The 14,627-nt window shown below is 34.0% G+C and overlaps 1 protein-coding gene across 3 annotated transcripts; it reads left to right on the forward strand.

The window, feature by feature from the left end:
- The first annotated feature begins 306 nt into the window (after positions 1-306).
- On the forward strand, positions 307-11,790 carry cplx2a (complexin 2a). Of its 3 annotated transcripts, none has more exons than XM_073842899.1 (4): positions 307-684; positions 1,353-1,457; positions 7,935-8,113; positions 10,657-11,790. In XM_073842899.1, exons 2-4 carry the CDS (start codon positions 1,427-1,429, stop codon positions 10,846-10,848), a joined length of 402 nt encoding a protein of 133 aa, XP_073699000.1. In that variant the 5' UTR covers positions 307-684; positions 1,353-1,426; the 3' UTR covers positions 10,849-11,790. The 3 variants fall into 3 exon arrangements, with proteins under 3 accessions (XP_073699000.1, XP_073699001.1, XP_073699002.1); XM_073842900.1 differs by having other exon boundaries at positions 676-815; XM_073842901.1 differs by lacking the exon at positions 307-684 and adding an exon at positions 842-989.
- The last annotated feature ends 2,837 nt before the right edge of the window (positions 11,791-14,627 follow it).

The following is a 14,627-nucleotide window of genomic DNA, read 5'->3' on the forward strand; positions in this document are numbered from 1 at the left end:
TTTTATACCATGATACATTTTTTTCAGGATTCTTTGATGCACTTTCAGAAGAACATTTACTTGAAATAGTATTTCTTGTAAATGTTTACTGTTACTTTTGATTCGTTTATTGCATCATTGGTGGATAAAAAGTATTCTTTCTTTTAAAACAGTAATGAACTGTTAATTTTGTCATCACATTCATTCCCTTAGGTGCATTTTGGGGCCATGGTGTGGGATAATGTGGATGAGTTGTACCTGTAAAGGGCAAGCCCAATCTGAGCCATAGATTCTGAATCAGCACTTTCTCTTGAGAGACTCCGACGCCCAAGTACACATGAGGGGCGAAGATCCTTCCATCTTTCATTCTCCAGGTCTGACAGCATCTGTTAAACGAAGCTTCCAACAGTAGCGGAAGGATCAGCTGCATAGCACTGGCAGAGGCGTGTTCACACCGGCACCTCCAATCAATTGCTTCTCTCTCCGGCTGGGGACGTGGGATGTTTTGATGGAAAAAGGCTGCGTGTGATGCACAGGGCTTTCACCGTCTTGCGTTCCGGTTGCAGTTCTCGTGGCTAACACTCTGATAGGCGCTGGGCGAGCAGGAAGAGACGCCTGGAGATTCAGGGATGCTCATAGCGGGTTGATCATACACGTACTCCACAACTGGCCCACGTCAACTTCCCCTTGGCGGACCCCGAGCAGGTATTTACACCGCATTTCTTTCGGCTGCTGGAGGTGCGCGGTCACGAGCAGGCGCTGTCCAGCGAAGGTGGTGCTGAAAACGGCTTGTGTGCTAGATACTGCCGAGCCTTTGCGGCGGGGGTTCAAGTAAGGTAATGCACCAAGACTACTGAGGTCGGAACGACTGCTCAGGCAAAACACTTTGTAGACATCCTAGTGAGCTTGGGCCGTATGATTAAATAGGCTGCCCTGCAGTGGATTAAGGAAGTCATTGGTCGATAAGTCCAAAGTTACCTTCTGGATCTCTGACCCCCGGAAGTTGATAGGTATATTTTCTATCTAAAATATACACGGCGGTGATAGACAGTAAGGCAAATGAATTGAACTAGCTCAGCACAATGGGCTTGCTATTGTGACAAGCTGATTGTCGCTTTCAGCTTCAGCTGCACGGAGGGATTTGATTATCTGTCACTGTGGAAGATGGGAGTGTTATTTATCACTGTAATTTTTGCTCGGAGACCAGAGCTGCAAGAAAATACATGTGCAAAGCTGGTTTCACCTTGTGAGCTGAAGGACAAGACGTTCCGATCAAGTTGTGCATGTTTTACTGAGCTGCAGTATCATCACTTTTGCTATTATCATCATTATTATTAGCCTAATAATAAAACCAGTGTTTATTTTGTTTGCAGATCTGACTGTACGATATCTGGTCTCATATATTTGAAGTTTCAAGTACAAGGACAGGAACACTTGAAAAGCCATCATGAATTTCCTGATGAAGGCAGCTTTGGGAGGTGAGTGTATAGCCTATATTTCCTTTGGGAGATTGGAAGTTGCATTGAAGGACTTGAGTCAGTGCTGTAGTACTGCAGCAGTGGTCACGTGCGCGCTCCCGGGAAGTCGTTCGATGTTCAACTTAACGCTCCGGAGAGAATGATATGCTACTGTCTAAAAAGCAACACTAGTCGGCGTTTAGCATCTCCTGCGTGTTATAGAGACACACTGTATATGCTTCTGCTCGAAGGACTCTGTCCTTCTATCTTTCGCGTCCTTTCATGAATGGGGTATACAATAAGGCTGATTTTTTTCTACTTTTTTAAGAAATCAGGAGGTTAAACTGAATATATGAGCATCAAATGTATTAACATTACACCGAACTATGGCAGAGTGGCTAACATGTCTGCACATTTTGTTGCAAATTCTGTTTCTTTTAACCCTTGTGCATTGTTCACAATCACTACCCTCTCGTTATGTTCGTGGATGAAAACATCCACTAAATTAAACTGCTGTAAAAATGTATCAGATAAATATTTTTTTTGAATTTTTTTTTTTGCATAAATCTTTTAATCAACCTCAGTCCTGATCAAAACTACCAAATCTTTTGAAAAAATTCAGGATTTTGACTCTTTAATTGCCAAGTTCATAAATGATGTCACTGATTTTGGGAAAAAAACACACAAAATGACTTATTTTCAATATAAAAGGTAATTGTGGCCTGGATTTTTTTTTTTTACCTTTTTAACAGTCTTGGACATGTGAAAGATTAGTAAGAAGATTGGCTTTCATGCATTGTTAGTTTTGGCGCAGCATCAGATTTTCATTTTTTCTCCCTCATTTATTGTTCGTGGCTGTTTTTGCCCCATTGATCTCCATTATAACCACATTTTTTTATTGCAAAGCCATGACACCATATGATGCTGAATTCTTGATTGTTTGTGGTTTTCCCTGTTGGGAAGGGGTAAAATTAGTAAATTTTACTGTTGATTATCAGTTAGCCCCATTAACCCTTTAGATAGGCCTTTGCAAAAAAAAGCTTAGTTTTACATAGAGTTCTATGGAGTATAACGGCATATTATAGTGTGTGTGTGTGTGTGTGTGTGTGTGTGTGTGTATGTGTGTGTGAGTGTGTGTGAGTGTGTGAAAGTGTGTGAGAGTGTATGAGAGTGTGTGTGAGTGTGTGAAAGTGAGTGAGAGTGTATGAGAGTGTGTGTGAGTGTCTGTGAGTGTGAGAGAGACCTCTGTGCACCTTGATACATCTCAGAAAATAAAAAAAAGCACCTCAGCTCTCAGAACTATATGGTAAACAAATACATAAATATACTTACTTTGTTTTTGTTTACTCCATGTCGTTCTGAGAGCTGAGGTGCTTATTTTGATTTTCTCAGACGTATCAAGGTGCACAAAGGTCTCTCTCACACTTTCACACACTTTCACACACTCACTCACACACACTCACACACACACACACACACACACACACACACACACACACACACACACACACACACACACACACATGTTGGGTTTACATGTTTTATGGGGACATTCCATAGGCGTAATGGTTTTCATACTGTACAAACCGTACTTTCTATCGCCCTACACCTACCCTACACCTAAACCTAGCCCTCACAGGAGATTGTGCACACTTTTACTTCATCAAAAAAACTCTTTGTGCATGATTTATAAGCCTGTTTCCTCATGGGGACCTGAGAAATGTCCCCACAAGGTCAAAATCTACTGGTATTCCTATCCTTGTGGGGACATTTGGTCCCCACAATGTGATGAATACCAGGTACACACACACACACACACACACACACACACACACACACACACACACACACACACACACACACACACACACTATAATATGCCGTTATACTCCATAGAACTCTATGTAAAACTAAGCTTTTTTTTGCAAAGGCCTATCTAAAGGGTTAATGGGGCTAACTGATAATCAACAGTAAAATTGACTAATTTTACCTCTTCCCAACAGGGAAAACCACAAACAATCAAGAATTCATCATTATATGGTGTCATGGCTTTGCAATCAAAAAATGTGGTTATAATGGAAGTCAATGGGGCAAAAACAGCCACGAACAACAAATGAGGGAGAAAAAATTTAAATCTGATGCTGCGCCAAAACTAACAATGCATGAAAGCCAATCTTCTTACTAATCTTTCACATGTCCAAGACTGTTAAAAAGGTAAAAAAAAAAAAAAAATCCAGTCCACAATTACCTTTTATATTGAAAATAAGTCATTTTGTGTGTTTTTTTTTTCCAAAATCAGTGACATCATTTATGAACTTGACAATTAAAGAGTCAAAATCCAGAATTTTTTCAAAAGATTTGGTAGTTTTGATCAGGACTGAGGTTGATTAAAAGATTTATGCAAAAAAAATTCAAAAAAATATTTATCTGATAAATTTTTACAGCAGTTTAATTTAGTGGATGTTTTCATCCACGAACATAACGAAAGGGTAGTAAATTTGCCCAGAGCATACGGTTGAGTTTTTGAAAAATTTCAAAGCATTTTCTTAAAATATGTGTCAAAATAAGATCGTTTAATGATCATTTATCATTTAATTTGCTTTAACAGAGAAAAAGTTGTGGCCAAATTAAGACTCAACAGCACCCCTCAGTGGACGAAAACGTCCACAACAACACATAAGGGTTAACTTGCGTGACAGAATTGAGTGGTTAAAGCAGCTGAATATAGCCTAGTTCTGTGTATTTTTGGACTTTGGAGCCCCCTGCAGTTACCTAAGTGGAATTCACTGTGGTAGCTACTAATTAGAGTGGACTCCGCTAACAAGAATAACAACGTGCAGTAAACGGTAAAACTGTTTGCATTACAAACCAGTGTGTTCATAATTAAGATAATACATTAAAATAACATGGTAAGACACACCAATTTGCAATATTTGCAGCTTTGCACTTACCTCACGGTTTGGTCAGTTACGTGGATGCGCGGCCATGTTGGCGATACTCGGATACAACAGCACTGGGGAAAAAAACATGTGGAAGCTGCTAAATCATATAGAGAAAGACTTAGTAAGCAGGGAAAGGCACAATATTTTGACAAACTAAGTTATGAGGTGGTAAAGATATGCACGAGCAGTATTAATTAAGATATTAGCTTAATATTTCACCTACCTTACGGTAAATTATAAGAACAAACACAAATGTTGACAAGATTTAAGAATCCTGATTCAGTTTTAGCCAAACACAAACTCCTTTTGCATCTCAGACAGTTTTTTGCACTCTTTTCCTTGATTTGTTATAACTTTTGGCCGTCTATAGAACTCCGAATGTTTATTTCCAGTGCAATCGATAAGTACAGCCCAAAACATAATAATAATTAATCATTTTCAGCAATAATCAGCAAAATTTGTGAGTTAAGTTTGGTTCAGTGACATTGTTTAAGCTCAGTTTATTAAAACTATATTTATTACAATATAGCCAATTGATGACACTTCGTGAAAACACTCTATAAGAAGACATTTCAACAAGGTACAAAACTTAAGAGTTGCTTTTAGCTTGATGATGTTAGTCAGTTGTGCAGCAATGAAGACAATTTATAAATATTTATTATTCGTAATGGCATAGAAAATGTCCACTTTCTGAGTGTCACCCATTTTAATTGATCTTACATATTTAGTAATGGGAAAGACGTGGTAAAAGAGTTGCTTTCCTAACAGCTAAATATTCATATATTCTAAATATATTTTTTTGGTTTATGTTTTTTAAAATTTTAATTTTACTACAGTGAACAATAAACTCAACGGTTTGTCAAAATTATGACATTACTGTATTTAATAGTTTGATCCAAAGGGTCAAGATCTCTAAGATGAGACAGGCTAACTAGTTAGTTTTCATGTTAGGTTAATTTCATATAATAAATTAGATATGTTTGATGAACTTTGAAGTTTCCCAACACAAAACATGGGTTTTAATGATTCGAACTAGAGCTGCAAAATGATTAGTCACCATTTATCGATAAAACTGATAAATAAAACTTTATGTTTGCATACTATATGTGTTTGTACTGTCTATTTTTATTATGTATATAAACACACATATATTTGTATATATATATATAAATATTTGTATGTAAACGCTTGTATATCATTTATAATATACACTACAGTTCAAAAGTTTGGGGTTAGTAAGACTTGTAATAGTCTTTAAAGAAGTCTCTTATGCTCGTCAAGGCTACATTTATTAAATTTAAAATACAGAAAAAAACCAGTAATATTGCTAAATGTTTTTACAATATAAAACGATAGTGTATATAAATTTAAATATTCTACATATAAATCGAACATATTTTTCTTTAATATATACATGTATGTGTGTGTATTTATATATTACATAATAAATATACACAGTACACACATATAGTATGCAAACATAAACTTTTTGAATCAAAGTATACCCTGTTTGTGGACTACGCCATGGAATACCTTTTAAATACCATGGTGCATGATTTTATTTGTTATCATTCAGGCCAGTGGCACCACCACAGTATATTTTGGCAAGACTCTTGTTATATTCATATAATAATGGACCAGCTCTCACTTTCACTATGCTGTAAGTGAAAGCTTGTTTGTGTGGAGCAATGTGGTGTGGTCCTGTGATCTGGATGCCCAAATGGCCGTGCAGTTCAAATATTTGCTTCAGCGCTTGCAGACTCGAGCCCGAGTGTGTTTAAAGTAGAAAAGCTGATGTCACCACTGGACCGAGGCCACAGAGAAGCAGAGGACAATGTGAAGAGCACCAGCTGCCCTCACCGTCCCAAAAATAAAAATGTAAAAACACCGATATTAGTGACAGCGAGTCTTCAGTCATAGACTTGAAAGAATAAGCAGCTTTGGTTTAACGTTTTAGACAGAGAACCGTTTTGGTGCCATCTGTTGAGAGGTACAAAAGCGGAAAGGAGAACACATGCAACACCATATGTTATCACTGTAAATTTACCAGATTGGTGAATTTTTGTTTTTTTCACCACTATGTGATTGCCATTGCTCATTTTTTTTCATATTGTCCTTGAATGCTCCAGATTATTATTAAATATGCTTTAAATTCACTCACAGGAGTCAAAAACATTGCATTGCAGCACTGCATAGAAAAATGTGACCCTGGACCACAAAACCAGTCATAAGTTCAATTGTTAATATGAAAACTGAATAAGTAAGGTTTCCATTGATATGTGTTTGTTAGGACAGGGCAATATTTGGCTGAGATACAACTGTTTAAATATCAGGAATCTGAGGGTGCAAAAAGGCAAATGAAGTTCTTAGCAATGCATATCACTAATCAAAAATTAAGTTTTGATATATTTACAGTAGGACATTTACAAAATATATTCATGGAACATGATCTTTACTTAATATCCTAATAATTTTGACCCATACAGTGTATTTTTAGCTATTGCTACAAATATACCCATGCTACTTAAGACTGGTTTTGTGGTCCAAGGTTACAAATAGACAGGCACTCAAGAACATATACAGACATTGAGAGGCACTGAGATAATATACATAGACACTTTTCTGTATCCTTTTAGTTTTTTGTGTGTGTTTTTGCTGGACATCTTGGCTGTTTTAACAAAGGCCCGTTCTGCATAGCCACAGGCTTTCAGTGCATTCTTGATGAGTTTGCTCCTTGATATTGCACTTGTTAGTACATTCTTCGCCTTGTGGTGTAATGTTCTGATGATGTGGAGTTTGTGTTTTAGTGGGTGGTGAGAGCCAGACCACAGAAATTGATCTGTGTGTGTGGGTTTCGATATGTCGCACATATCACACAAAGCCAGATTATTGTCACGTATATCCTCGTTTCGCATTCCAGACTTTGCTGAAGAAGCCTTGGGAGATCTGAATGCGAAACTGAATCTAAATGTCCTCTGTGTACTGCTAGAGGCATGAGGACTTTTGCAAAGTGACATTCCCTTTGTATATTTTTGGAAGCGTGTTGAGGCATGGTGTGGCCTCCCTGGGACAGAGGCAGCGGTACTCTGACCAACCTATGAATTATTCCTGTTCCTGCTAGGATGCTCTGCAGCGTTACTGTTTAATCCAGTGCACAGGACTTCTTTCAGTGGTTGGATACTGTAGATTCTTCATTTGATGCTTAGGGATGTGTTTGTGGGCCTTTAGGTTACTTGACCTGCTGCAGTGAATTTATTATTTATAAGTTAACTTGCTTTTGCTTTTTGCATGTTTGTTGGGCTTTTTTTACTAAGTTTTTTTTTTAACTTTTACTAAGTCTGAGTACATCAAATCTTCTCAACACATTTATGTACGCTATAAATAGTATACACTTAGATGTTCGCCTATTGTTGCATTAATTAAACTATTTATAAAAATCTAGGCCTGAACTGTTGTATGATCATGAAATGCAATGTAATTATACATAGTTTTTGTAATTGCATCCAGTTATCATTTAAAAAAACATAACTTTATGCTCTTTCGCTTGTGTTTGCAGGAGGCCCCCCTGATGTTGGTAAAATGTTGGGAGGAGATGAGGAGAAAGACCCTGAAGCAGAAAAAGAGAAGGAAGAGGAGAGACAGGAAGCTCTTAGACAGGAAGAGGAGGAGAGGAAGGCCAAACATGCTAAGATGGAAGCAGAGCGGGAATCCATAAGACAGGGCATCAGAGACAAGGTAAGAGACACCAACAGGACTTGCATTATAATCAGATCTCTGCTTTTGGAAAATAATCATTAGCCATCCTTTCACACACAAACACATTTTTTTCATCTAGTTAAAGGAGAAGTTCACCTCCAGAGGTTTCTTAATAATTTACTCATCCCCCCATGAGGTCCAATATGTTCATGTCTTTCTGTCTTCAGTTGCAAAGTAATTAAGGTTTTTAAAGAAAACATTTCAGGATAGTGGACTTCAATGAGGATCAATGGGTTGAAAGTCCAAATTGCAGTTTCAATGCAGCTTCAAAAGGCTCTACATGATCCCAGTCGAGGAATATGAGTCTTATCTAGCGAAACAATTGGTAATTTAAAATATATATATATATATATTTATACAATTTTTAACCATGAATCTTTACACATTACATAGTAAGGTTGGAAAAGTCACACGTGGTTAGTTCTTCGTCTGTGTACTCTGGTTTTACCTTTTTTTTGTACAGGCCACTTTATTTGCTTACGTCATTTGTTTATTCTGGGAGTGAACTTTGCTTTTGAAGGGTAGTCCATCCAAAAATAAAAAAAATTGTCATTATTTACTTTATGTAATTTTCATTTTGATCCCTTTGATATGTATGGAAGCCGATTTTCACGACTAAATAAAAAACAAAAAGGATAATTGCGACTTTTTATCTCAATTGCGAGTTGACATATTGCAATTCTGACTTTTTTCTCAGAATGTGAGATATAAACTCGCAATTGTGATTTTTTTTCTCAGAATTGCAAGTTTATATTTTGCAGTTGTGACTTTTTTTTCTTATAATTGTGAGATTTTACTCGGAATTGCAAGTTTATATCTAAAATTCTGAGAAAAAAAATCAGAATTGCAAAAAAAATAAAATAATTACAAGATATAAACTCTCAATTGGAGAAAAATGTCATAATTATTAGATATAAACTCGCAATTCTGAGAACATATCTTATTCCATATATATTACCCCCCCCCCCCAAAATTGCACATTATATCTCGCAATTACAAGTTTATATCTCACAATTCCGAGAAAAAGTCAGAATTGCAAAAAAAAGACGTAATTACGTAAATTAAATTACGTAATATAAACTTAATCCTCTCTAAAGTCTTAAACTCGCATCAGTGAGAAAAAAGTCAGAATTAAGAATTAAAGCTTTTATTTCACAATTCTGACTTTATAACTCACAATTGCGAGTTTATATCTCACAGTTTTGAGGAAAAAAGTCAGAGTTGCCAAAAAAGTCAATCACAAAATTAAAAAAAATGTACAATTGCAAGAAAAAGTCTGAAAAGTGAGGTATAAACTCGCATTTGTGAGAAAGTCTGAATTGCGATTTCTATCTCACAACTCACAATGCTGACATTTTTACAATTGTGAGTTTGTCGAAAAAAGTAAGAATTGAAGCTTGTATCTCACAACTCTGACTTTATAACTCGCAATTGCGAGTTGATATCTTACAATTCTGAGAGAAAAAGTCAGAATTGCAAAAAAAAAAAAAAGAATTACTATATAAACTCGTGTGAATTGAAAGTGAATTGCAAGGTACAAACTAGCATTTGTGAGAAAAAAGTCATAACTGCGATTTTTTAATCTCACAATTCGGACTTTATTTCGCACAATTGCGAGTTTATGTCACACACTTCTGAGAAAAAAAGTAAGAACTGAAGCTCATAACTCACAATTGCAAGAAAAAGTCAGAATTGTAAGATAAAAAAATCAACTGCAATTACCTTTTTTTTTAGTCAGTGGAAGAAATAGGCTTTCATACTTTGATGACAATAAAAAAACATTTAAAATGTTTAAATTGTTTAAAAAAAAAATGTTTATAATTACTACTAAACTTAACTTGCAGTTAGTATATATAACATATGGTAATATCAAGTTAACTATTTGTAAAATTGTGACTGTCATTGTACCATGGTTGTACCGTGATATTTTCCACGCAAATCATTCAGTAATCATCCAGTATATCATATGTGACCCTGGACCACAAAACCAGTCATAAGGTTAAATTTGACAAAACTGAGATTTATACATCATATGAAAGCTCAATAAATAAGTTTGTTAGGATCGGACAATATTTGACTGAGATACATCTATTTGAAATCAGAAATCTGAGGGTGCAAAAAAATCAAAAAGACTGAGAAAATCACCTTTAAAGTTGTCCAAATTAGGTTCTTAACAATGCATATTACAAATCAAAAATTACATTTTGATATATTTACAGTAGGAATTTTACAAAAAATCTTCATGGAACATGAACTTTACTTAATTTCTCAATGATTTTTGGCATAAAAGAAAAATCTAAAATTTTGACCCATGCAATGTATTTTTGGCTATTGCTACAAACAAACCCCAGCGACTTAAGACTGGTTTTGTGGTCCAGGGTCACATATATGATTCAAATGTTTGGAAACATTCAACTAAAAACCCTAAAAAGCGCAAAAGTGGACTTAGCTTTGTCAATATAGACTGTGTTTCTTAACTTTATTTGCTATTTATTAATACAAACTCTATGGCTGTGTAACAGTATGGCATTAAGAAGCGCGAGGAGGCCGAAGCGGAGGCGCAGGCGGCGATGGAGCAAGCGAGCGAAGGCAGTTTGACCCGTCCAAAGAAAGCAGTACCGTCTGGCTGTGGAGATGACGACGAGGAAGAAAACATCATGGACACGATGATGAAGTATCTACCGGGCCCACTGCAGGACATGCTGAAGAAGTAATTCCCTGAATAATCTCAAGCACACGCAGCTTTAGATATTATTTTAACGTGTACTGACTTCGACGAGAAGAGAGCGCACTAGAGCAAAACACCGACTACACCATTTACACATATTCCGATTAACGAGGAGCTTTAGATATTAGTGACAGATTAATCAATCAAGCAAGAGGGGTTAATTATCAGAATATAAGCCATATTTTAACTTTTCAGGGCAACCTGAATCACATCATCTCTTCGGCGGTTATTTCTTATTCAATACGTAAACAGCAATATATATGCATGAACTGTTCGAGTGTCTATTCCACTGTTTTCTATCATCAGTCAATTTTCCACATTCATTTAGTGTTCGATTTGAGGGGAAAAAAAGTACTTGGTTGAAGACATTCGAGTCTAGCATGTGTCCATAGTGTTTGTGTGCTCACCGACATCTTGCAGAGATTGCAATCAGATAAAGAAGGCAATAACATTCTCCCACGCTGTAAGCTAAATAACAACTACCTTTGTATGTTTGTCACTACGCCGTTTAGTCCATTCTGGTGAATCTTGTCACACTTGCACTGTAGTTTCATTAGTCTGGAACATTTAATGCCTCAGTTGAGTTTAACAGTGTTGTCGAGATTGCATTCTCACACCGTTTTCGTGCTTTACGACCGATTGTGAATTTACAAAAATGTCTGATTTTAAGATTGAAACTCCGTTTCACAGGGAAGCTCTGTGTGTTTCGAATGGACTGTAATTTCTCTGGTTTCGAGCCAGGGGGAATTTTTGTCTGTGATCTACAACATTCTCAGCAATAATGACGTATTCTGTTTGCTTGGCTTGCAGTAAAACAAGAAATAAAATCACAAGAGTGTATGAATGGCTCTGATGATTTAAAAAAAAAAGTGATATGTCTGTTTAAAGATCTGATGGGTATGGCACTGTAATAAACCAATCACACACATCTAGTTTGGGTGTTTTTTTTAATACTAAAAATAACAGTTAATGAAGGATTTTAAGAGAAAATGGGGAGTCAACATAATTTATGTTACGTAATACTACACCTGCAGATTTGATGAACTTAAATTGAGAGACTGCGTGATATACTACTGTTCAGAAGTTTGGGGTCAGTAATTTATTTTATACAAATTAATCCTTTTATTCCTGGAATTATTTAATTATTTAATACATTTATAATTAAAATGTATTAAAATAGGAAATTTGTATTAATATTTGACAATATTACTCTAGTAATATTACTGTACTCCAGATTTTATGAACTTAAATTGAGAGACTGCGTGATAAACTACTGTTCAGAAGTTTGGGATCAGTGATTTATTTATCTATCATTAATTTTTAAAATAAATGAATCCTTTTATTTTGAAATTATCAATTGAATTGTTTCAATTGTTTCACATTAAAAAGTGGAAGATGCTGAAAGTTACGAAAAATTCTGTTGCATTTAGTATTTTCTATTTATCAAATAATCATTTATCAAAAAATGTATTCCACAAAACAAATCAGCTTAACCATCACAGAAAAAAAATATAAATATTTTACAATATTAATGTAGTAATATTACTGTACTGCAGATTAGATTAATTTAAATTGAGAGACTGTGTGATATAATACTGTTCAGAAGTTTGGGGTCAGTAATTTATTTTATACAAATTAATCCTTTTATTCCTGGAATTATCAATTAAATTGTTTTTATTTATTTTTTTCCGCAATAAAAAAAGTGGAAGATGCTGATAGTTACAAAAAATTCTATTGCATTTAGCATTTTCTGTTTATCAAATCATCCTGGAAAAAAGAATGTATCATATATTCCACAAAAAATAATCTGATTTACCATCACAGGAAATAATTAAACTATATTAAAATAAGAAATTTGTATTAACATTTTACAAAATTACTGTGGTTATTACTGTACTGCAGATTTTATGAACTTAAATTGAGAGACTGCGTGATATACTACTGTTCGGAAGGGTCAGTCATTTTTTTTAAATAAATGAATCCTTTTATTTAGAAATGATCCATTAAATTGTTTAAAAGATTTTCTTCGCAATAAAAAAGTGGAAGACGCTGATAGTTATGAAAAATTCTATTGCATTTAGCATTTTCTGTTTATCAAATCATCCTGGAAAATAGAATATATCATGTATTCCACACAAAAAAAAAAATCTGATTTACCATCACAGGAAATAATTAAAATGTATTAAAATAGGAAATTTGTATTAATATTTGACAATATTACTCTAGTAATATTACTGTACTCCAGATTTGATGAACTTAAATTGAGAGACTGCGTGATAAACTACTGTTCAGAAGTTTGGGATCAGTGATTTATTTATCTATCATTAATTTTTAAAATAAATGAATCCTTTTATTTCGAAATTATCAATTGAATTGTTTCAATTGTTTCACATTAAAAAGTGGAAGATGCTGAAAGTTACGAAAAATTCTGTTGCATTTAGTATTTTCTATTTATCAAATAATCCTGGAAGAAATTATGTATCATGTATTCCACAAAACAAATCAGCTTAACCATCACAGAAAAAAAATATAAATATATTCAAATAGGAAATTTGTATTAATATTTTACAATATTAATGTAGTAATATTACTGTACTGCAGATTAGATTAATTTAAATTGAGAGACTGTGTGATATAATACTGTTCAGAAGTTTGGGGTCAGTGCTTTATTTATTTTTGTAATAAATCCAACCTTTTATTCCGAAACTATCAATTAAATTGTAAAAAAAATAAAAAAAAATAAAATTGCATTAAAAATGTGGAAGATGCTGATAGTTACAAAAAAAAAGAAAAAATAGTAATTTTATGTCAATAGAAAGCACAAAGTAAAGTGTCTACTTTTGAGGTTTCAAATAAGTTTTTGGAGAAAATAGAAAACTTTTTTTTTTTTAAATTTGGGGGAAAACAACAATTTAAAGCAGTATTACAGTTATTGTTTTATGCTTAAACTTTCGTCTTTGACCCACAGAGAAAAACTTAAGTTAGCTTTTATGCTTAAGTTAGCATAAAATTCATGGAAATAGTTTTTTTTTTTTTTTACTTTGAGCCACACAATTTCACAGCCTCTACAAAATGAAGTATCTATTAAACTTGTAAACTAAACATCTGAAGAAAGCCACAAATAATGTTCACATATATACTGCTGTTCAAAAGTTTGGGACCAGTAAGGTTTTTTGTTTGTTTGTTTGTTTTTTTAAGTGCTCATCAAGGCTGCATTTATTTGATCAAAAATACAGAAAAAAAATGCAATATTGTGAAATACTATTACAATTTATAATATCTGTGTTCTATTTTAATATACTTTAAAATATAATTTATTCCTGTGATCAAAGCTGAATTTTCAGCATCATTACTTATATTTTTTGGGACCAGTGATTCTTTTTCCAGGATACTTTGATAAGTCAAAAAGAACAGCATTTATTTAAAATAGAAATAATTTGTAACAATAGTTTATAATTGTTTAATGAAAACTTTTATTAGAAAGGATGTGTTAAATTGATAAAATTTATAGTAAAGTCTTATATTGTTAGGGGGAAAAACTATTTTGAATTAATGCTGTTTTTATTTTTTACTTTTTTTTATCAAATAATCCTGAAAAAAAAAAAATATATATTTGGCAGCACAACAGAATTGTGCAATTGCTGATGAAAATTCAGCTTTGTGTGAAAGAAACAAACTATATATATATAATGATAAAGAGTATTAACCTAGAAAACTGTTATTTTAAATTGTAATAATATTTCACAATATTACTTTTTTCTGTAA

This window comes from Garra rufa, chromosome 6, assembly GCF_049309525.1.
Source record: "Garra rufa chromosome 6, GarRuf1.0, whole genome shotgun sequence".
NCBI classification, from domain to species: Eukaryota; Metazoa; Chordata; class Actinopteri; order Cypriniformes; family Cyprinidae; genus Garra; species Garra rufa.

Bases quoted from the DNA above. Each gene is read 5' to 3' on its own strand.
- cplx2a (XM_073842899.1), top strand. From the start codon at position 1,427: ATGAATTTCCTGATGAAGGCAGCTTTGGGAG. The intron at 1,458-7,934 runs GTGAGTGTATAG...TTGTGTTTGCAG, and splicing joins GATGAAGGCAGCTTTGGGAG to GAGGCCCCCCTGATGTTGGT. The intron at 8,114-10,656 runs GTAAGAGACACC...GCTGTGTAACAG, and splicing joins GACAGGGCATCAGAGACAAG to TATGGCATTAAGAAGCGCGA.